A 22,097-nucleotide genomic window follows, 5' to 3' on the forward strand; every position below is an offset into this window, starting at 1 on the left:
CCATAGAATAAAATCTGCACCCTGGAGAGCACCTACACCAGAGAGTACCTAGACAGAACCTCAACTTCAGGTCTAATCAGGGCCAAAATGGACCAGAAGCTCCGTTAGAGCCTCGACATCAATATGATTTGCATGAACAATTAACAATAATATTTCCAATATTTTCTCAATCCGTCTCTATTGAAAGTCTAGTGCACCCACTTTCATCTCTACATTCAGGTGGGTCTGAAAAGAAGTCCCCTGCTTTTCTATTGCCACGATTTGTTCCACACGTGACCTCTCTAGTGTTTCTCAGTTCACCGTCCAATCCTTTCGATGCTGAAAAATTTGGAGATAGACTCTCAGTATCTGCTTCACGCGACAGCAGCAACAGGACAAGACTTGTCCATCAACAATTGTTGCGACACTCCTTCTTGTACTTGTCTTGTCTACGAGTCGAATTCATTAGCTCGTGGCATTTATTTCCTGCCTAATGTTATAATATTATATCAACTCAGCAGCCATTCTCTGTTGAGCTTCTCGCAGCTGGGCTGTTTCGCCCCCCTCATAACCACCGCTCTTCCGACGACTCTCATCAAATCAACACAATGTTCGTCCGACAAACGAGGAGGAGCCTCGCTCTTCACAGGAGCACTGCTCTCCGATCAATTGGACTTCCTTCGAGATCTTTACCATCACACATCACAGCAACGAACCTGGGACGAAGATGTGTTGTTTCTCAGCCATACCAACCCCGCAAGCGCCGAGGCTCAGAGTCTGGCCCTGGCCTCAACCATGGAAGAAATCTCGCGACAGCTGTCGACGATTACAACTTTGGTCACAACCTTGGTGCTTTACACAACCAGCTTGCTAGCTCTGGTCTACAGCCTTTCCAGGCTCCCCCGCTTTCCTACTCCGACCTTCGTGCCCTCGACCCGACGTCTCTGTTGACAATTCCAGAGCCAGCAGCACCTCGACAGTTCGGCAAGATCAACAACAAGGGTGTTCCTGGTGAGATCGAAGAGATGATTCCAGTCTTTGATGCTTGTGTTCGCGTAGGCAAGCTTGATCGAGCATCTCTCGTTCTGAAGCGACTGAACTTGACTGGTTTGCTCCCTGGTGAAGAAATGATCATTTTGCACAATCAATATCTCCGCGCATCCCTCGACCAACTTCGAACGAATCCCGACCGAAAGCAAGCCGAACGACTCCACAAGTGGTACGAGCTGCAAATAAGGAACCAGAATGTACCACAAACCGCGGAGACAATCGCATGCATGCTCAAGGCCTCACTGATCTCAGAACGTGGAGCCCGCTTGGAACGACTCATCAACCGTTATATGAGCATGGCTCCCGACGAGGCCGGTCTGCGAGTATTGAGCAGAGCCGATATTCTCAGCGACCAAGACCTTGGTGTTATTACAGAGATCTGCCCTACTTACAGGGTCGAACCCGGATCTGAGGAAGCCAGCTACGTTAGTCTGGCAAACGAAGAGGAGGGACTTGAGCTGGAGGACGACCTCAATGAAGAGATGACGGCGTTCGCGAGTGAAGATTATCCCGAGGTCCGTCCGACACCCCAACGAGGAGAGGGTTTGAACGCTTTACGACGAAATCTAAACCTCATGGCCGAACTCCAAAATGTCGATATCTCAAAGCTGGATCCTCTTGAGCAGCGTGAATTCCAAATACGTCTAGAAAAGGACTCCATCGATACCGCTATTGAGAAATGGCGAAACTCAAAGAAGAAGATGGACAAGATGGGTATCAACACAGCTCTGAGTGTCAAGGCCGAGGATAAGAGTCTTTCTGACTGCATGCACCGCTGGCTTGAAGCCATGGAGGCTCGATTAAAACAGGAGATCATCAAAGTCGAGGAATCTGAAGATAAGGAAATTAAATCTGAAGAAGATCTCGAGCGCTGCATCTACGGTCCTATCCTTCGAATGGCAGACCCTACTCGACTGGCTGCAGTGACTATTCTCACTTTGCTCAACATCAGTGCATTGCAGGGCGTTGATAAGGGTGTGGTCATTCAGCGCCTCCTCAACGACGTTTCTCGAGTAGCCCAGGATGACATTCAGACTCAGTTCAAGGAAAAGGCCGCAAAGGAACGTCGCCGGCTCCGCAAGGTCCAGTTCTTAGCACAGGAAAAAGACGCTCAAGCAGCTGAGTCGAATGAGCCGATAGCGGCGAAGGAGTCGACTGGAGCGAATGCTTCTACCGAGGTGAATGAGTCGACGGAGGCTGATGCGTCTACCGAGACGAATGTGCCGGTCCGGCAAGAGATCATCACTGATGCCTATCAGCCGACAGAAGCGAAAGATCCTGTGTTATCATCATGGTCTGTCCAAGTGAGGGCCCGCGTTGGGTCAATTCTCTTGAAATCTCTCATCGAGACCGCCAAGATTAATGTTGTGAAGGAACATCCTATCTCAAGGGAACGAATCAGCCAACTTCAACCTGCCTTTTCTCATATGCAGGCTCCCAAGAAGGGAAAGAAGGTCGGAATGTTAACCATCAACCCAGAGCTTGTCGAACGTTTGAAACGGGAACCCATGGGTGATTTCCTTGCTAAGCACCTCCCCATGATTGCCGAACCTCGACCATGGACACGCATTAATGAAGGAGGCTTCTTAGTTAGCAAAGCCTCCTTGATCCGTGTCAAGTCAGGAGACGTTGAGCAAAAACTTTACGCCAATGCGGCTATCAAGCGTGGTGACATGGACCAAGTCTTCAAGGGCTTAGATGTGCTGGGGAAAACGCCGTGGAGGGTCAACAACTCGGTTCTCGACGTGATGATCGAGGCCTGGAACAGCGGTGATGCCATCGCCAACATGCCAGAGCTCACACCCGACCTTCAAATACCAGCAGAGCCCACAAACTCAGACCCTCTCCTTCGCCGGGCTTGGATTCGAAACGTCAAGCAGGTCGAGAACGAGCGTGGGGCCCTTCATTCACAACGATGCTACATGAACTTGCAATTGGAGATTGCTCGTGCGTTTCGCAAGCAAGTCATTTACTTCCCTCACAACATGGACTATCGCGGCCGTGCCTATCCCATCCCGACATACCTGAACCATATGGGAGCTGATCACACACGTGCTCTCCTGAAATTCGCCGAGGGGAAGAGACTTGGTGAGCAAGGTCTCCGATGGCTCAAGATCCACCTTGCCAATGTATACGGCTTCGACAAGGCCTCATTCGACGAGCGAGAGGCATTCGCCACCGACAACCTTGCCAACATTACCGAGAGTGTCGAGAACCCGCTGAATGGTAGTCGATGGTGGTTGAAGGCTGAAGATCCTTGGCAATGCCTGGCTACTTGTTTCGAGCTGAAGGCTGCCTATGATCTCCCTGATCCTACCGAATTCGTCTCCAATCTTCCAGTGCATCAAGATGGTACCTGCAACGGTCTCCAGCATTACGCAGCACTTGGTGGTGATACCTGGGGTGCTCAACAGGTCAACCTCATGCCTGGCAGCCGACCTGCCGATGTTTACTCGGCTGTCGCAAACCTCGTCAAGGAGTCGATTGAGAAAGATGCCAACGCAGGTAGCCAGCTTGGAAAGAACTGTCTGGGTAAGATCACCAGAAAGGTAGTGAAGCAAACTGTCATGACCAACGTCTATGGTGTCACATTTGCTGGTGCCAAGCAACAAGTTTGCAAGCAGTTAGATGCCCTCTACCCAGAGATGTTCAAAGAGACTGGCATCCCCAATCTTGTGACCGCCACGTATATCGCGCAGCATATCTTCAATGCTCTCGGAACCATGTTTCGAGGTGCTCACGATATTCAATACTGGCTTGGTGAGATTGGCGCGCGTGTCTGCAAAGCCCTAACACCAGCCCAGCTCGATCAGCTGCAGGAGGAGAAAGACAACAAGCCTGCTGCGAAGAAGACTGCCTCGGGCAAGAACAAGGAATTGGATGAGTTGACCTCACAGTTTCGATCTACGGTGGTCTGGACTACGCCCTTGAGAATGCCTGTTGTGCAGCCTTACCGAAAGTCTATCACCAGAGAGATCCGCACCTGTCTCCAGTCTATCAGTTATCCTACACAGGGTCAGACGGAGCCCGTGGATCGCAGAAAGCAGCTTCAGGGATTCCCCCCTAATTTCATCCATTCACTGGATGCCAGCCACATGCTTCTCTCAGCACTCAAGTGCGACGAGCTCGGCTTGAAGTTCGCTGCCGTTCACGATTCCTTCTGGACTCATGCCGCCGATGTGGACATTCTGAGCGGAGTTTTGCGCGACGCTTTCATCCGAATCCACGAGGAGGACGTCGTCGGTCGATTGGCGACCGAGTTCGAGGCTCGATACAGGGGCTCGTTATATCTGGCCAACATCCCTAGTTCAAGCCCTGCCGCCATGAAGATCAAGGAATTCCGCAAGTCGAGCAAGCTCTCCCACAAGGAAGAAGTGTTGCTAGAACACAAGCGCAACACTCTCCTCCGGTCAGGCAACCCCTGGGACATTGAGGCAGCAAAGAAGATTGTCACGCCTGCCTCCATCGTTGAGGAGATGTCAGCCTCGCAGGAGGAGGATCCTGAGATTAAGAAGGAGACTGAGGATATTGGCGGCCTCGGACACATTCCTGAGTCGGAAGGCAACCTCTCATCGGCGGTTGAGGAGGCTGTAAAGAATATGGAACCTGCGGACGACAAGATTGCTGAGATGAGCCACAAGCTTCTTGAGCGTCTTAAGCATACCAGTTTCGAGTACCGAGTTATTCAGCCCAAGAAGGATGTCAAGCAAAACTGGAAGAGGATCACGCATTTCTGGCGCCCGCTGACCTTCCCCGATCTTCCCAAAAAGGTATGTCGAGAATCTAAGAGGTCACTGCAATTTAACATATACTAACATGGTTCCCAGGGTGATTTTGACGTAAAGCGACTGCGAGAAAGTCAGTATTTCTTCTCCTGACTAACGGACCTCCTAAAGTCATTATTATAATGTATCACTATGATGAAGACAGACATGAGAAGGAGAAATGATTTGGGCGTTGTACATTTGGCGTTTAGAGATGGGGGATTTTTATTCATGATAGCGAAGAACCAAAAAAGCATTCGGATAGAGGGAGTATGTGGCGGCTGTTGGCTGCACTTTGTATACCATAGGATGAGGTTGTAGAATATGTACTGTACATTAGTGTTGGGGGTGAAAAGAGGTCAGATGGACTTGACGTCTAAACAAATAAACAACACCAAGATGTTCAAACATTTATGAGTTTCTTGAAAGTGCCATCGACATTGGTCTATCACATTTTTTGTTCTTCTACACTACTTGCATCCTAACTTGGTGTTTATCGCACAACAGCATCCTTGAGGCTAGGGACAGTGCAGACACCACCACTCTCAGTAACAAGACGTCCACGACCAGTCTTTCCAAGCTGCTCAACAGCACCCGCATCAAAAGCAACCTCAAGTCCATCAGTGGTGGTGAAACCAGGCTGGAAAGTCTCCCAGATCTTCTTCTTGGGGTTAAGGACACCCTCGGGGCTACCCTCCCAACCCTCGAACCAAACACGGTCGCCGGCCTTGGCACCCTCGGGAGGAGTGACGAGCTCAACGGGGCCCTTGTGGTCATCGACCTCACCCTCCTTGATCTTGGGGGACGCGGCGAGGACCATGGCGCAGGACTTAATGCCGCGCATCTTGACGGGCTTGAGGTTGCAGACGACGACGACTTTGCGGCCCTGCATGGACTCGAGAGGGACGAGGCCGTTGAGACCGGAGCAGACGGTGCGGCAGATTTGACCCTCGTACTCAACGTAGTCCTCGTTGCCGGGCTTGTCACCGACAGCGATGGTGGAGACGTAGAGGGAGTCGGCATCTGGGTGGTTGATGGCCTTCAGAATGTGACCAACTCGGAGGTCAATGAGAGCAGGGGAGAGAGGGGCAGCAGGGGCGGGGGCAGCCTTTTGCTTGGGAGCCTTCTCCTTCTTCTCCTTCTTAGGCTTATCGGTAGCAATCTTCTCCTTGGCAGTCTCAACAACCTCCTTGACCTTCTCCTTGGTACGATCAACAAGCGAAGCCTCACCACCAGTGGCGGCGGCGGCAGCAGCTTCCTTCTTCTTCTTCTCCTTCTCAGCCTTGGCGTCAACGGGAGGCTTCACGTAGAGAACGTTATCACGATCAACCTGGACCTTGTTCTCATCCTTGACATCGAGACCGAACAGGGGAGAGTTCTGGACGAAGTCGACGTGGCGGACGATGTGGGGATGGCCCTTCTCGCCGGTTCGCTCCTCGGGAGTCCACTTGGCGACGACGGGCGCGAGGGTCTCGTAGATGGCGACGTCGGCCTTGGAGGGCTTACTGCCGAGGAGGGTGGAGCGGCTGGAGAGGTGGTTGTTGAGGGTCTCGAGGATGGTGGACTTGTCCTCGGGGGACTTGAGACGCTCAGAGGTGGTGAGCCATTGCTGGATCTCAGCCTCCTCGGTGGGAGTATAAGTCTGGGAAGCGAAGGATGCCATTCTGAAGGTTATCAACGGTGAGAGGCTTCGGGGTGCCTGGCGGAGAAGTCGAAGGGCGAACAGGTTGGCTGTGATGAGAGATGAAGCTTCGTTATAGCTTCACTCGAGAACTGATGTTGAAGAGTGAGTAAGTGGCTCTACTGCAGCTTGGATGGTGCCTTGATATTTTCTCTTGGTGGGGTGGAGGGGTAATTCCGGCCTGTTGCCAATTGAATTGGCGGGGGAGAGGCGTTGCTGTGGCGTTAGCAGAAGAATGTGGCTGTCGTTTTTTTGCAACGCGCTAACTCGTGACATCGCCCCTTTCTCGCGTTTGCTCCTTTACGCGGTACGCCCTTTGTCTCTTCTATTGTCAAAGCTGAAGACTCGGCGACGACATTGTCTCTGAGAAACGATACAATTAATCAAATTGTACACTGTACATCAATTGCTTTTTCTTTTTCTTATTGCTTTGAATCGTTGTTAATGCTCGGGCCTTCGTTTTTTAGGCCCCTTTTGTACTTCCCCTGAGAAATTTCTCCCTTTTCTTTTTTCTCGCCCCGATTTGAGGCGAGTCAACTACATCATTCTGCTCACTAGCGGATCGGATCGCCGAAACCGCCAAACAAACCTTGAGCTCGACTCGGCCCCTGACGCTCCTTTTTCTCTTTATATTCTTGTTTACTCATTCTTTTACACATCATTATAATATCATTTTAACATGGCGGCACCCAAGTCGCCGAGCAACTCTAGCTCAGCTCGTTCTAACTCACGGCTGCCCACAAGTGTTCCGAGTTCGCCGCCATCGGAACAACGGGATGATCTTGAAGGTGCCGACGATGCGCTTATCAAGGAGGAGCAGGAGGCTCGTCTAGAGAATGAGAGAAATGAGGAGAAGCGACGACAGGCGATGCTGAAGAGGAAGAAAAAGAAGAAGGCAGAGACAAAGTCTGAGCGTGAAGCCAAGGCTAGAGAACTTGATGACTTGCTCGCAAAGTCAGCTGCTTTCTCTGATATTCTTACCAAAAAGACTCAGGTGTTGGGCCGAGTCGGTAGCAGTCTTGATGGCAAGACGCTTGGTGAGCATAGCTTGGAGATGGCTCAGCAGCCCAAGTGTATGATCAACGGAACCATGCGAGATTACCAGCTTGAAGGTTTAACATGGATGTACGAGATTTGTTCTCAGGGCATGTCTGGTATTTTAGCCGATGAGATGGGCCTTGGTTAGCTTTACTCTCACTTTAGGAGTATCTCCTGAGTACTGACTTATTCCAGGCAAAACTGTTCAAACCATCGCCTTGATTGCGCTGCTCCGTGAGCAGGAGAATTATCTCGGCCCTCATTTGATCGTCGCTCCTTTGAGTACACTCTCAAACTGGATGGATGAGTTTCACAAATGGACGCCTTCCATCCCTGTCATCATGTATCATGGCAACAAAGATGACCGTGAGAAGATCTTCAGGACCCAAATGCTGAAGCATCTCAAGGCTGGCCGCCCCACCACCAAATTCCCCGTGGTGTGTACGTCTTATGAAATGGTTCTCAGAGATCAGCACAACCTTTCGAAAATCAACTGGGAATTTATCATCATCGTAAGCCTCATTGCCTCATTCTCACCTACACCAGGTTAACATGATGCTTAGGATGAAGGTCATCGCATGAAAAATGCAGACGCCAAACTGTTCCAGCAGCTTCGTCAGTTCTCATCCGCCACCCGTCTGCTCATTACCGGAACGCCTCTTCAAAATAACCTGAAAGAGCTGTGGTCGCTACTCCACTTCTTGTTGCCCAACATCTTTACAGACTGGGAGGCCTTTGAGTCGTGGTTCGACTTCTCTGATCTCGAAGATGAACAGGGTACAGAGGAGTTCATTGCCGATCAAAAGAAGCAAGAGCTCGTAAAGAAGATTCACCTCATTCTTCAGCCAATGCTTCTGAGGCGTATCAAGCAGGATGTTGCTGCCTACCTGCCAAAGAAGAGAGAATACGTGCTCTTCGCTCCCATGACAAAGGAACAAACAGATCTTTACAACGTGCTTACCAACAAAAAGGTCGATACCCGACAGTATCTAGAAGACAAGGTCTATGCAAAGATCCACGGCACCGAATCGGCTGAAGCAAGCACCAAATCATCCCGATCAAGCAGCCTCGCGGCACCAAAGACCATGACACTCCCTGTTCGTGAATCCCCGCGTAAGAAGCAGGTCGAACCAGAGGAGCCAGCAGCCAACGCATTTTCGGTCATGATGGCCAAGCGCGGTCGTGGCAGGCCACGCAAAAACCCAAAGCCTGAGGAAGCCCCTGTGACACCGAAATCTGGAGGTAAACGAAAGGGTGCTCCCGCTTTTTTGGAGCCAGAGCCAAAAAGCGCAAAGTCAACTCGCCAGTCGACACCAGTGAGCACTCGTGGACGACCAAGAAAGACAAGAACCTACAAAGATGCTGGTTCAGATGAGGAGAAGATGTCGGATGATGAATTTGAAGCAAAGTTGGCCAAGGAGATGGTCTCTGACGATGAGGACCTGGGTGATCAGGTGTCTTTGACACCAGAGGAGCGCGAACGTGCCAAGGCATTTGAGCTTGCTAGTAAGTCAGCCTCTTATATATGTTTGGAGCATCTACTAACGTGACTCAGAAAAACAAATTTCGCAGAAGAAGCTGGGCAACCCCCTGGCACAGCTGCGACTTGTCTGCAACTCACCTCACAATTTCTACAATCCTTGGATCGCCTCCAGAGATCTACCTGTCGATGACTCCATAGTCACTGCTTCCGGTAAAATGCTTCTTCTCGATCGCTTGCTACCTCGTTTATTCCAAGACGACCACAAGGTCCTCATCTTCTCGCAGTTCACAACACAGCTTGACATCCTCGAAGACTACTGCCGTGAACTCCGCGGCTGGAAAGTCTGTCGTATCGACGGTTCTGTCGCGCAAGATAGTCGACGTACTCAAATCGCTGATTTCAACAGCGATCCCGAGTACAAGATCTTTTTGCTCTCTACTCGTGCAGGTGGTCAGGGCATCAACCTTGCATCAGCCGACACAGTCATTCTGTTTGACTCAGACTTCAACCCCCAACAGGATCTTCAAGCTCAAGATCGCTGCCATCGTATCGGCCAAACCCGCCCTGTCGTTGTATTCCGACTTGCTACGAAGGACACAGTCGAGGAAACTCTTCTCAACTCCGCCGACGCCAAGCGTCGACTTGAGAAACTCGTCATCAAGAAGGGTAACTTCAAGTCAATGGGTCAAAAGATGGATCTCCACGAAGATATCGACCCTGAGTCGCTCCGCGCTCTGCTTCTGAAGGATGGCCAAGTATACAAGGCCTCGGGAGGCGAAGAAGTCCTCAGTGACGCTGATCTCGATATTCTCTGCGACAGGAGTGAGGCAGCTTATGAGAAGGCTGCAAGCGGACAGGGCGACGCTGATGCTTTCCGCGTTGTGGAAACTGGTGCTGATTCTATCAAGATGGCGCGAAAGGATTAAGTGTTATACAGGTGTACTACTATTTGCTGACGGTATTTGTTGTTTGGGATTATTACTGGAAGGGATATATCTGTGTGTTATCAAAGCTGTGGATTTGCTAAAGCGTGTTACGGTCATCAGTCGGTATGGAGTTCAGGCACTACGTTTGTACAAACAAGATATCAGTTGACGGAGACTCGACTGAAACTAAGATATTTGCTTATTCTTTTAGCATGTTCCTTAGCTACATGATCAACCGTGACTGTTCCCTGTACGCTTGTCAATAATCAGACCACAGAGTTCGGAGGTGTCTGGTATATCCCCCTACTTGTGTATGTCATTTGACGTTGCTGCCTTTCCGAACGTAGCAGTTTTGAAATTAAAGCTTGATCGTGAATAACAAATCATGAGAATGGTTGATTCTACGAATTTCCTTAGACATGTATAATAGGAAACAGCCTGCGACACTGTCAAACTTCTGGGCTGTATCATCATCTTACCTTCACGGGCTTTTCACAGATCATTTAAGTTCAGTCTTAGAAAAAAGAAGTATCATCTCATCATAAGCTATAATAGGTATCTGATAACAAAAACACCCAACGCCTATCCCCCCAACCTGCCAGTGATGCTAATGTTGAATCCAGAAGGGTTAATTAATCTCTTCCACGTATCCAATCTGTCTCCTGGCATCTGCTCCCCCTCCAGGTCCGGAAGCAAGTCTCTTTGCCAATCTCTCCTGTGTCTCAACCAATTTTTTCTGCGCCTCGAGTCTCCTCTTGACTCTCTCATCTGCACCTCGTTCGATGCGTTCCAACTCTTCACGCTCACTGATGCGTAGACTACTAAGTGCTTGCGCATTACCGGCTCGTTCAGAGTTCAATTTAGATTCCCACTCTATCATCTTCTGTTGTCTGGTCTCTTCGACTAGGAGTTCAGCTGCGGCGACTTGTTGGATACGCTCAAGACTGGACTGCGTCACTTTGCTCTGCTCCAACTGTCGTCTCTTGACAGCTGCGTGGAAGAGCGATTCTTCAAGATCAGCCTTTTGTCGTGTTGCATTGATGTCCTCGTTGTGGAGTCTACGACGACGGGCATCCTCAATTTCTGCTTTGTGATTCCAGATCTCTCTCTCCACACTGGCCACTTCCTTTGCTCGCGCGAGCGCAATAGCATGGTCTTCAGTCTCGAGTGCCAGTCGTCGTAGTCTGGCTTTTCTTTCGCGTTCTTGGACTACCATATCATTAGGGAGACCGACTGCATCGTCAGGTTGGTCTCCAGAGTTGGCGTAATATACATCCACTGCTCGATTCGCTCGAAGAAGGCTGAGAAGCTGGTCTCGAGTATCCGATTCAGGCATCACTTTGCTGACGTACATTGTCGGAGAATATGTAAACTCGCCATCAGTGTAATGATTAAACGGTTTGTTGATCTCCTTCCACATAGCCACTTTCAAGAAACTGCGAGTAGTTGCAATAGGATCTGTAGAGTCGAAGCAAAGAAGAAGCAGAGACTTCCCATGCGACTGCAAGGTCAAATCTGAGCCAGCGTCAATCAAGAAAGTCATCACCTTCTGCATGAGCTTCTCTGCATCTGCAGTCATTTTACCAGACCCTGCTCCATGGCGACAAACTTCACCCAAAGCGGATCTTCCATCGTGTAGTGGACTAGGGAAGTCGGGATGATGGCCATGTTCCACTAGAACTGATACTGCTGCAAAGTTGAGTTCTCTGGCGGAGTTGTGTAGTGATCCATCATCTTTCGATTGATCAAATGCCAGTAAGTTGCCCATCATGCGAGTCGACAGCTCACCACCAATATTGGTGGCCATCGCAAGAGGTGTTCTGCCCATGGCATCGGTAATATCGGCGTTCGCTCCTTCGAGAAGTAGTTCTTTAACTATATCTGGTCGACGGGCTTGGATAGCAATCATAAGAGGGGTGGATCGGCTGATTGTTGTCTCGAAGTTGACGTTCGCTATAAATGTTAGAGATGAGTCTGCGATGAGCAAACGATTAAAGACTTACCACCACGCTCGATCAGTATCTTAATCAGTGCCGAGCTGACCTTCTTCTGTGGCTGAGCAATTGCCCAGGCAAGCACCGTCACCTCTTCAGGCTCCTCCACGCTGTCGTGGATACGATATGTTGTTGTCTGATCATGATAGAAACCAGCATCCAACAACGTCTGCAACAGCTCAGTCGACCTAGGATACTGCGAGATCGCCTTGATGAGGATCGGATCCGACCCAGCACTGCGTGTCATGACGTCCAGTCCAACCTCTCCATCGCGATATCCTGAGAAAAGTTCAAACAGCTTCAGTACTTCATCGGGTGACCTTGCTGTATCAAACACACGCTCAAAAGCAAGCGTGAGAGTTTGTGGTGATGGCTTGCAAGCAAGCAGCCTTTCTGTCCAATGGGCATTACCCTTTGATGCCGCGCAAATCAGAGGTTCTCCATTCTCAAAGTCAATATCAACTCCATGGGCGACAAATAAATCAACAAATTCATCAGCCAATGACTCCGTCTCGTCTGTGCTATTCTTCATCACCTGCACCAGAGCACTGCTGACAGCCACTCCCTTAGCCCCTTTCGCCAGAAGCATTTTTGCAACCTCTAGACCGTTCGGGGAGAACCATGTGCTGAACTGTGTCTCGGAGAATCCGTTTTCGAAAAGCTTGAGTATCTCATCCTCATCGATCTTACTACCCAGGAGAAGATCTAATGCCGAAACCTTCACGCCTTGCACAGCTTGGGTAAGGGCAAAGCAACCGTTTGTGAACGGCGATGCCCCAGAGTCAAGCAAGACCTGGATAAGTCGTTCATCTGGTTCGTCTTCACCAACCGCCTTACTCAAGGCGATGTGGACTTCATCCACAGCTGGCATGCCTGCTTTCATCAGATCTTGGACTATATGCAGCCTGGTATCTTGGTTAAGCTTCCAGCTTGCCTTCATGGCCCTAACCAAAGTAGGAGGCGATGCCTTTTTCTACAAACACGTTAGCGATAACGTCTCCAAACGACTTGTCAAACTTACCTGATTGCCACCCTCGTGCCATAATCCCAACAGCAACTCAAGACTACCGACAAAGGCACTTCGGGTTGCCGCCACAACTGCCTCACCGTTACTGTAGTTGGGGTCCGCACCCGCTGCCAGCAAAACACGCAGCACTTCATGACCCTCTTCGCCGTACTTTGCAGCTGAAACGAGCTGAATGTCGACAATCTCTCCAGAAACACCCCTCTTGAGGAGGCGCTGAAAGACCATTGCCCTTTTGTTCAAATCTCTAACCTCAGTCGCAGCTTGGAATCCACGCTCCAATGTCAACTTCTGGGTATCGGCATTGGACTTGAGAAGCACATCAAGAACTTCAACGGAACCACCGCGACATGCTTCAATGATAGCTTGACCTCCGTTGGTGGAAATACTGGCACCGTGAGCAATAAGAACATCTCCAAGTTCCAAATCACCATCCCTCGCCGCAACAAGCAGAGCGTTAGAGGCTGCTTGAGATGAAACGCCAGATTTTGCCAGATGATTGCAGATATTAAGACGAACCGTCCAGTCGGCGATCTTCATCGCTTGATCCAGGCAAGAATCTCTGGTCTCGTCCGTATGCTTGAGCTGTGAGAGAAGAAGATCCAAGACTTCGACTGACTCTTTGGCAACAGCGAGTGCAAGGGCTTCTCCATCAGACGCATCAGCATAAGTGGCTAGAACGCAGATCAAAGCGACGTCTGTAGTGAAATGGCTAATAGCATGGATCAACGCTCTGTTGACTTCACGAGGGGAGGCTCCAGATTCTACTAGACTCTTAGTGAAAGTCAAGCGGGTCATAGGATCCAAGATATTTAGGGCTTGCGGAAGAGCGAATGCTAGCGATGCTGCTGTCGGTGGCCTCTCACTGCCGAACAGGGTATCAACTATCGTGTCCTTCGCTTCTTTGACCGCACTGCATAGTGCCCTTGCCTGGAAAGCGTTCACATCGGCGCCGCGGTCCAAAAGTTTCTGCAGTGTTTTGAAAGAGGCATTGCCAGACGTGTCCTCGATAAGAGTCTGGACTTCATGCACAAGCATTGCATCCAGGTTGATCTTCTTGGGTGATCTGGTCAAGATAACATCAAGCTTCCACGCTTTGTTCTCGCTCGAGGGGATTTTCGCTAGTCCTTCAAGACAAACAGAGATGGTGTCATGGTTGTGTTTGCCCAATGTCAGAATCAGATCAATAACTTTGGGGTCAGGGGTTTGGGCGGCTTTCTGCAGAATTTGACCGTTGAGACCGTTTATGTCTGGTCTTCCTTGTTCAAGGATAAGTCGAAGAAGAGACATGTCAACAGGTGTTTCCGATATATTCGCAAGGAGAGCTTCTGCAACCTGTTGTCCAGCGACACTCGCCCTTGCATTAAACAGCATTGACATCATCTCGTACCTGATTTGGTGGTTATCGATACTCATCACGTTGTTGACATGCGCAGCTGCTGTCTGAGGAGAAGCGTTTTGCATCAATTTGGTGAATAACCCCAGGTCCATCTGATTTATGATTTGGGTAAGTCCAGCGCCATCGTCATAGTTGATGTCCGCATTATACTTGAGTAAAAGATTGATCAGAGCGTCGTCTCTCTGGGAAGGGTCTTCACTGATTGCATCTTGAAGAGCCTTGTGCAAAGCTGGGCCGGTTAAAGCTCCCCTTAGGAACATCTCAACCATACGATAACGATCCGACGGGGGTAGGCTCTTAACTAGAGGAAATATTGCGGTAAGTGTTTCGTTTGAGGGTCTCGCAAAGAGGATCTTGGCTGCCATTTCTGCATTTCCGGCTAAGATCGCTATACGTAGGGCCTCTCCGTTCTGGTAATCAGGCGATGCGACAGCGTGGCGGTTAGTAATGCGTGGCTTTACCTGCCCATTTTGCTTTCCGCTGGGTGGCTCGCGAAAGTGAGGGTTGAGTAGAAGTTCTACAGAATGAACGTCCCCAGCTTTAGCAGCTAGAATGAGACAATCGTTCAGAACATCGCCATTTGCTCCTCGTCTGAGGAGGGAGTATAGCAAATTTTGTCGAGTCCCGGAATCTGCATGCTCGGGAATCAGAGGGACACAACTTGATGCCAATGCAGGATCAATCTTGGACGATCCGTTGAGAAGAGAGCCCACAAGGCTGGTTTGGCCCTTTGAAATGGCGGTTTTCAAAGCAGAAGCGTCGTTGTGCTCGATTGAAGCTCCATAACACGCCAAAAGGTCAGCCATCTCAAAGAACTGTGTTTCGCACGCCACTTCAAGTGATCTTTCCAGTATAGGACCCTGGGCACCGCAGCAAAGTAGGAGCTCAGCAAAGTCAAGTTTCGACCGTGGTTGCAATTCTGTGTTGTTCATGAGCTGCTCGAAAGCCTCATCAAGGCCAGGACTTTGAGGTGGCTTGTTTCCTGTGGCAATTGCCATCGCGATATCTCTTCTCTGGTCGTTGATAGCGATCTTGAGAGCTTCAGCGTTGTTGTAGTTCCCGTCTGCTGTGGAACGACTCAGATGCAAAACAGTGTCGAAACATTGTGCTCTTGTGGCATCGGTAAGCGCTTGCGATGTGCATATTTCTTCCGGCCGTCCATCAGATCTTAGGATGAGCGATGCGATCTCTGATAAAGCTGGAACAGAGCACGCCTTGCGGAATTCGTCCTGCCCTTCCGCAGTGTTCGACGCATTTGCTCCATACCTCAATAGGACCTCCACGATTCGTGCATTTCTGGTTCGCGCCGCAGCTGGAAGACAGATATCGAGGGTCAATGGGTCAGCATGCGGTATAAGCACGTGTACCATGTCTAGTTGGTCTCGTTCAATGGCGGACTTTAGAAGGCGAGTCCGATCAAGACCATGCTCAACACTTTTTCTTCTGTTTAATAGTCCCTGCTTCTGTGTCTGCATACCACCTAGGTCGACACCGGCTGCAGCCAATTTCGCAATCAATGATTCGGCTACACCGGGCGAGCCTGAACTGTCGACCCAAGAGTTCAACACGTTCAGTATCTCTTTGGTATCCCAATGCTTTCCTTTTTTCAGGTTACTCGATGAGAAGGCTCGCGACAAGCCACTCTTAGGTCGCAGTTGTGCGACTTCAGCGGACCGCCTCTGCAGAAGGCCGTCAGCGACTTCATCATCACCGTGAGTTCGGAAAGAGGTTGGGTGAGGTGGTCGCGTGAGAGGAGTAGGGGCATTGGGTGGTAGTGAGAAACCCCATTGCTGTGATAATTGGATAATGCGCCTCTGTCGGGCGTTAACCGTTGAGGAATTCATTTTAAGATGCGGCTATCATTTGAATTGGCGAGTAGACGAGTCGATGGTGATACAAGCTGTTGGAAGACGGGTTGAGACTCGGTTTGAATGCTGTAAATCTGACGGTGTTGTACTGGGTATCAAATAATGAATGCGTGTTTGTTGTAGCAATAGCTGATGACAGTTGAAAGAATGCGAAATGAGACGGAAGAATGATGCGTGGTTGAGGAGAAGTCTGCCCCTCATAAGGCTGCGATGATATTGTTATTGTACAATTGAGGAAACAAAGCACGACCCGGTACTTCCTGGCTTGACCGAGTGTGCAGTGGCCTCGCCTTTTGTCTCGAGGTGAGGCCCAGTCGGAGGCGGTTCTTAGTGTTACAGAATATGCCTGAAGCCGGGGGGGAGCCTGAAGGCTGTGATACCCCACTGTGTATGCACTAAGCCACAGCCGCAACACCCCACATACGTCTGGGTGTCACATCGTGTAATTCACTGGGCATGAGAGCCTCCAATGAGACCTGATATCTTGTATGTAGTCTTGATTTCAAGGTTCAATTGCATTATAGACCTGTGCTACTCTTATCCAAACTCAAGGAAGCGATCGCATCAAGTTCGGCAGTGTAGAATGCCTAATGTTTAACGTAAATTACACTTCGTTCTCGGCCTGTTATCGTATGAGTGGATGCCCTGTCGTTGAGGTAAACGCCCTAAAACATGCACTCTAATTGAGGTGACGTATAGCGGCCCAAGGTCTAATGATAATCACTGACCCCAGCATTGGACGAAACAATGGTCGCAAATCAGTAATTCAACTGCAATATCTTTCCAATTACCCCAATGAACATCTCAATACATTAGCCGGCCTCAATAAGAATCCTCCGACGCACACACACAGGGACACTCCCTGGACGAGCTTGCGAAGCTCTTCTCATGCCAAGCCGCCTGCACTGCCACGATCCTCTGTCATGACATCTGCTCCAACTGCCACTGACACATGAAACCAATGGCCCCGACCCCTGGCTGAAAATCTCTCGCGGCGATCACTAGGCCGTAAACAGGCCAGTTCGGGCGACGCCTAAGAATAAACCCATCGGGAGGTTGGACCGACGCCTCCGTCTAAGAGGAGCTGGCCACGCGTATGCTGGCGTAGCCTCAGCCTAATTGAGACTTTCTTTCGAGACTAATGTGAGAACTTCTGTAGACGAGTTGTGAATGGGCTGATGTTTGAAGAATCCTTCTCGTGGTTCGTGTAGCTTAGAATTAACGTTAGAAGTTTAGTCAAACTGTTGGAACAACGTTGTAGTTGACGAGGACTAAGCCCTTTGGGGGTAGCATTTCGAACATTCTTTTACGACTCATGGAACAACAAAATTACTTCCCCTCTGCCTTATCGTCAAATTCGTCATCGTCTCATTTTCCGATTGACTCAGTCGGTGTCACCGTATATTGACTTGAGGGAGGCGTAACTGTAATTATGCTTACTCAATCGTTTACCCTAAATCTAAATGCTTGGATTGATAGTCAAGATCCTCTGTTCAAGACTGGCCTGCAGAAATCAGTAGATGGCATGAATGGCACCGCGTGTATTAACCCATTGAGAACTAGCATGACGATCTGATCAACAGTCGAGATGCAGGTCTAGTTCAGAACTGACCTGGTCCCTGACGTGCCCATATTAGCTGTCAAGTTCGCAACAGCCTTGAAACAAGCAACGCGCAAACTAAGCTTTGGCAAAGTCACACTCGGTATTTGTGTTGGAGTAGTAGCCAATCGGCATACTTCAAATTCACGATATCATAAAGTTGTCATTTCGGTAGCCATTGAAGAGGGCTATCTAAATCATGACGACCCAGTCCAAGCTGGCTGAGACATCACGAGACTCATCTGACCCAAGGGCTGTAACACTGGTGTATTTTAGCTATACGAGAGCGCGTAAGGATACAGGAGAACATCCTCACGCTTCCAGGCGTAAAGTATCCACGTATCTGTAACTATGGTACAGACTAGCTCTGAGAGCATTGTACATGTCATCGTGAGCCCGGGAATATCATTAAATGTCATGCAGTAATACTTGAGCGGATTTATCAGAATTGGCTTCTGAGACTGAACGTTCCTTATTATTTCCACTACAAGCATGGATAGGCATTTAAAGTTCGTTTCAGGCCCCAGACTGACTGCGTATGATGATCTTTAATGTCCAGAGCTGGGCTATAGGGTAGTATGCTTGCTGTATAAGTGATGTGGGTAAGAGCTTAGCCGTCCACCAGCACAGCTCAGTTTAAATCAATACAGTGGACAAGATCGCACATAAACTGACAAATTTATGAGTATTGAGTTTTATTTCAATCTAGTAGCATAGGCGAAACTGCCGATGGGGTGCTTGTATATGTAAATACTGGATGCAGATATGATAGGATAGACGCAGGATTCTCCACGTCTAAGGAATGTCATCTGCCTTCTAGAAGGGGAACTGTAAGCAATAGAACCGCCAGTCTCACCAGTTACTCAACATCCGAGTAAGCACTCTATCTAATAGCGTATCGACCTTGTAATATGATTCAAGATATTTACATCAAATTCTCTTCTCTTCTCTTCATATCCGAAACCGCAATCATGACGTGCAATCACATCAGTACCATTACCCCGCCATCATGGGCCCGATCCCCAATCACCGCCATAGCTCCGAACCACTCCTCCATCGAAAACCGCCCTCTTCCGACCCGACACATTATTAATCCCCAGTCCCGACACTCACCCTCATGGCTCAACCTCTCCGACGCTCCCTGCTCAGAACCAGCACCATATCAAAGCCACTCACCCAAATCCCAATCCAGCGAATCTCCAGAATAACCTCACATTTCTCAACAGCAACAATGGCGCCTGTACCTCCCAAGATGAAGGCCGTTCAGATTAACAAGAACGGCGGCACTGAAGTCCTTGAATTCAACGATGTTGCTGTTCCCAAAGCCGGTGAGGGCCAGATCCTCGTCAAGAACCAGATTGCGGGCTTGAACTATATCGATACATACTTCCGAAGTGGTCTCTACAAAGCGCCCCAGTTTCCTCTTACCCTCGGTCGTGAGGCTGCTGGTAGTGTCGTTGACGCTCACTCCTCTGTTAAGGGGTTTGAGAACGGTACGCGCGTGGTCTTCATGGGAACTGTCGGCGCCTACGCTGAGTACAGTGTTGTTAACGCTTCTGACGCTGTCAAAATCCCCGACGAAGTTCCCACTGACCAAGCTGTCGCTGCTTATCTCCAGGGTCTTACAGCATGGACTTTCATCCGTGAAGCTGGTCAAGTCAAGGCTGGCCAATGGGTCCTTGTTCACGCTGCATCTGGTGGTGTAGGTACTCTGCTTGTTCAGCTGCTCCGAATTGTCGGTGCCAAGGTCATTGGTACTGCTAGTTCAGAGGAGAAGCTTGCACTTGCGAAGAAGAATGGTGCGGAGTGGGTTATCAACTCTCATGATGATGTTGTTGCAAAGGTTAAGGAGATCACTGGTGGTCATGGTGCGGATGTTATCTTTGATGGTGTGGGCAAGGTTACTTTCGATGGAGATCTTGAGATGATTGCTGCAAAGGGTAACCTCATCTCCTTTGGCAACGCTGTAAGTGATATCTCACCAACTCTCACATCCCAAACTAACAACACAGTCCGGCGCTGTGGAACCCGTGAGCCTCTTCCGACTTACACCCAAGTGCGTCCGCTTGATGCGCCCCGTAGTCAACGGCTACGTCTCCGAGCGAGCTGACCTCGAAAAGTACACATCCGAGCTCTTCGACCTCATCAAGTCCAAGAAGCTCGAACTTACCATCCACAAGGTGTACCCCCTCAAGGACGTGGCACAGGCACACCAGGACATCGAGAGCCGAAAGACGATTGGAAAGTTGCTCATTAAAATCGATTAAGTCTAGCCTTTTTATTTTTATTTTGAATGCGCTATCTGTCTATAATGCTATATGGATGGTTCAACCATGACCAAAAAACATAAATCTTTTAAGAAATTTTCATCTCGGTCCGTGAAATGCGAGAGGCCTGCTCGCACAAGGGTGGCCTTGGTCATCATTATTTCTATTTTTAAGCCTTGGAAGCCTTGACAGCCTCAACCATCTCGGCGGGAGGATCTTGTCGGTAACCCTTGGGGTTGTTGCTGACCCATTTCCAGAGGTCGTCGCAGGCCTTCTCCATGGTGAGCTCGGTCTTCCAGTTGAGCTCCTTGTTGGCGAGGGTGGGGTTGGCAGTGAGATCGAGAACGTCTCCTTGTCGTCGAGGGCGGACCTCGTAGGGGAGATCGCGGCCAACAACCTTGCTGAAGGCCTTGATGATCTCAAAGACAGTGCTTCCACGGCCGGAACCCAGGTTCCATGCCTTGACACCGGGCTGGTTCTCGCGCAGGTAGTTAAGAGCGACAAGGTGGCCGCGGGCAAGGTCAACAACGTGAATGTAGTCTCGAATGGCAGTACCGTCGCGAGAGGAGTAGTCTACCAGATGTTAGAAGTTGCGCAGCAATTATGCGCTAGGAAAACTCACCATCGCCGAATACCAAGAGCTTCTCACGTTCACCAGTAGCAACCTTTCCAAGGAGGGGAAGAAGGTTGTAAGGAACACCAGCGGGGTCCTCACCCATGATACCAGTGGGGTGAGCACCACAAGGGTTGAAGTATCGCAGCAGAGCACCGTTCCATTGCTTGAACTCCTTACCGGCCTTCTCCAGGTTGCTTCTCTGAGCGTTAATAAAGTCGGTGATAACGTCCTCGATCATGGACTTGGTGCGGCCATATGTGTTGGTAGGTCCAATGGGGCAGTGCTCAGGAATAGGAATCATGTTGGGGAAACGAGTAGCATCGCCGTAGACGGTAGCGGAGGAGGAGAAGACGATGTTGTTGACGTTGTTGCGCTCCATGGAGCGGAGCAGAGAGATACTGCCGCCGACATTGACACGGTAGTACTCGAGAGGGATCTCGCCAGACTCGCCGACAGCCTGTATGGTGTTAGTCGTGGATGATCGCTCCGGTTGACATGTGACTTGCCTTGAGAGCAGCGAAGTGAATGACGCTGTCAATGGCAGGGTGCTTGGCAAAGACCTCGTCGATGGCCTTCTCGTCTGTGACATCGACCTTGTAGAAGGTAGGTCGACGGCCGCAGATCAGCTCAATGCGGTCGAGGACAACCTCTGAGGAGTTGTAGAGGGAGTCTACAATAACGACATCGTAACCGTGCTCAAGAAGGGCGAGCGAGGTGAAAGAGCCGATGTAGCCGGTACCACTGGACGATCAATCGTTAGCTGGTGCTTCTTTGTCTTATGCGACACCGTATGATCCGTGTCCTGAAGCTTGCGACAACAAAGACAATGTCCAAGACCAAGAAGAGATAGTAGGAGTCAGTGTCGCAAGGGATGATTGAGTGGCGTACCCGGTGACGAGAACAGTTCCAACGGGCATTTTCAGTAGATTTCTTTGTTCTGACTGAGCGATTCAAGATTGCGGTGAAAAAGCACAAAGCAAAAAGAAGTCGAGGAGGCGGGTTGCGTTGAGGGATGGCGGGGTTAAAGGTCAATGAATGGTAGGGGGAAAATGTCGGGGATGGCGGGGCAGCTTTTTTTTTGGGCTCATTTAGAAGGAGGGGGTTCGTGCTGATGTGATTGACGCTGCTAATTTAATGGCGGTGGGACTCCAAGGATCTTGACATGTCCATGCCTCATGGAGGATTATTCGGGGCTTGAGGCTGAAGTCTCAAGGACGACTAGACTGTCGATATCGGATCTCACGAGAATGAGTCGAACGATTGAGAATGAGTGGCAAATAATATCGCAGCATGGCATAGGCCCGAATGGATTACACTCAAAATCGAGTTTAACAATATGCGCTCCATACAACGGCCTTGTATCAACGACAGCGGTTTACCCGACTTGAACTGAACCGAACAGACAATC

At 49.8% G+C, this 22,097-nt stretch overlaps 6 protein-coding genes across 8 annotated transcripts; 3 read left to right on the plus strand and 3 right to left on the minus strand.

The window, feature by feature from the left end:
- The first annotated feature begins 334 nt into the window (after nucleotides 1–334).
- FOXG_09183 (DNA-directed RNA polymerase, mitochondrial) lies at nucleotides 335–6,643 on the plus strand. The gene is made up of 2 exons (XM_018388224.1): nucleotides 335–4,799; nucleotides 4,857–6,643. Exons 1-2 carry the CDS (start codon nucleotides 588–590, stop codon nucleotides 4,905–4,907), a joined length of 4,263 nt encoding a protein of 1,420 aa, XP_018246250.1. The 5' UTR covers nucleotides 335–587; the 3' UTR covers nucleotides 4,908–6,643.
- FOXG_09184 (methionyl-tRNA synthetase) lies at nucleotides 4,997–6,696 on the minus strand. Its single transcript, XM_018388225.1, has one exon. It carries the CDS (start codon nucleotides 6,454–6,456, stop codon nucleotides 5,287–5,289), a length of 1,170 nt encoding a protein of 389 aa, XP_018246251.1. The 5' UTR covers nucleotides 6,457–6,696; the 3' UTR covers nucleotides 4,997–5,286.
- Nucleotides 6,697–6,794: 98 nt separating this feature from the next.
- FOXG_09185 (uncharacterized protein) lies at nucleotides 6,795–10,207 on the plus strand. Of its 2 annotated transcripts, XM_018388226.1 has the most exons (4): nucleotides 6,795–7,655; nucleotides 7,708–8,024; nucleotides 8,076–9,018; nucleotides 9,068–10,207. In XM_018388226.1, the coding sequence occupies exons 1-4, from the start codon at nucleotides 7,154–7,156 to the stop codon at nucleotides 9,919–9,921; spliced, it is 2,616 nt and encodes an 871-aa protein (XP_018246252.1). In that variant the 5' UTR covers nucleotides 6,795–7,153; the 3' UTR covers nucleotides 9,922–10,207. The 2 variants fall into 2 exon arrangements, with proteins under 2 accessions (XP_018246252.1, XP_018246253.1); XM_018388227.1 differs by having other exon boundaries at nucleotides 6,795–8,024.
- Nucleotides 10,208–10,428: 221 nt separating this feature from the next.
- FOXG_09186 (uncharacterized protein) lies at nucleotides 10,429–16,694 on the minus strand. The gene is made up of 3 exons (XM_018388228.1): nucleotides 12,937–16,694; nucleotides 11,925–12,888; nucleotides 10,429–11,874 (listed from the first exon to the last, which is right to left on the minus strand). The coding sequence occupies exons 1-3, from the start codon at nucleotides 16,180–16,182 to the stop codon at nucleotides 10,550–10,552; spliced, it is 5,535 nt and encodes a 1,844-aa protein (XP_018246254.1). The 5' UTR covers nucleotides 16,183–16,694; the 3' UTR covers nucleotides 10,429–10,549.
- A 2,067-nt stretch (nucleotides 16,695–18,761) lies between these two features.
- On the plus strand, nucleotides 18,762–20,247 carry FOXG_09187 (NADPH2:quinone reductase). The gene is made up of 2 exons (XM_018388229.1): nucleotides 18,762–19,772; nucleotides 19,819–20,247. Exons 1-2 carry the CDS (start codon nucleotides 18,924–18,926, stop codon nucleotides 20,071–20,073), a joined length of 1,104 nt encoding a protein of 367 aa, XP_018246255.1. The 5' UTR covers nucleotides 18,762–18,923; the 3' UTR covers nucleotides 20,074–20,247.
- On the minus strand, nucleotides 20,045–21,956 carry FOXG_09188 (UDP-glucose 4-epimerase). Of its 2 annotated transcripts, XM_018388230.1 has the most exons (4): nucleotides 21,578–21,956; nucleotides 21,196–21,430; nucleotides 20,696–21,146; nucleotides 20,045–20,646 (listed from the first exon to the last, which is right to left on the minus strand). In XM_018388230.1, the coding sequence occupies exons 1-4, from the start codon at nucleotides 21,604–21,606 to the stop codon at nucleotides 20,243–20,245; spliced, it is 1,119 nt and encodes a 372-aa protein (XP_018246256.1). In that variant the 5' UTR covers nucleotides 21,607–21,956; the 3' UTR covers nucleotides 20,045–20,242. The 2 variants fall into 2 exon arrangements, with proteins under 2 accessions (XP_018246256.1, XP_018246257.1); XM_018388231.1 differs by having other exon boundaries at nucleotides 20,696–21,430; nucleotides 21,578–21,716.
- Between the last annotated feature and the right edge of the window lie 141 nt (nucleotides 21,957–22,097).

This window comes from Fusarium oxysporum, chromosome 9, assembly GCF_000149955.1.
Source record: "Fusarium oxysporum f. sp. lycopersici 4287 chromosome 9, whole genome shotgun sequence".
NCBI classification, from domain to species: Eukaryota; Fungi; Ascomycota; class Sordariomycetes; order Hypocreales; family Nectriaceae; genus Fusarium; species Fusarium oxysporum.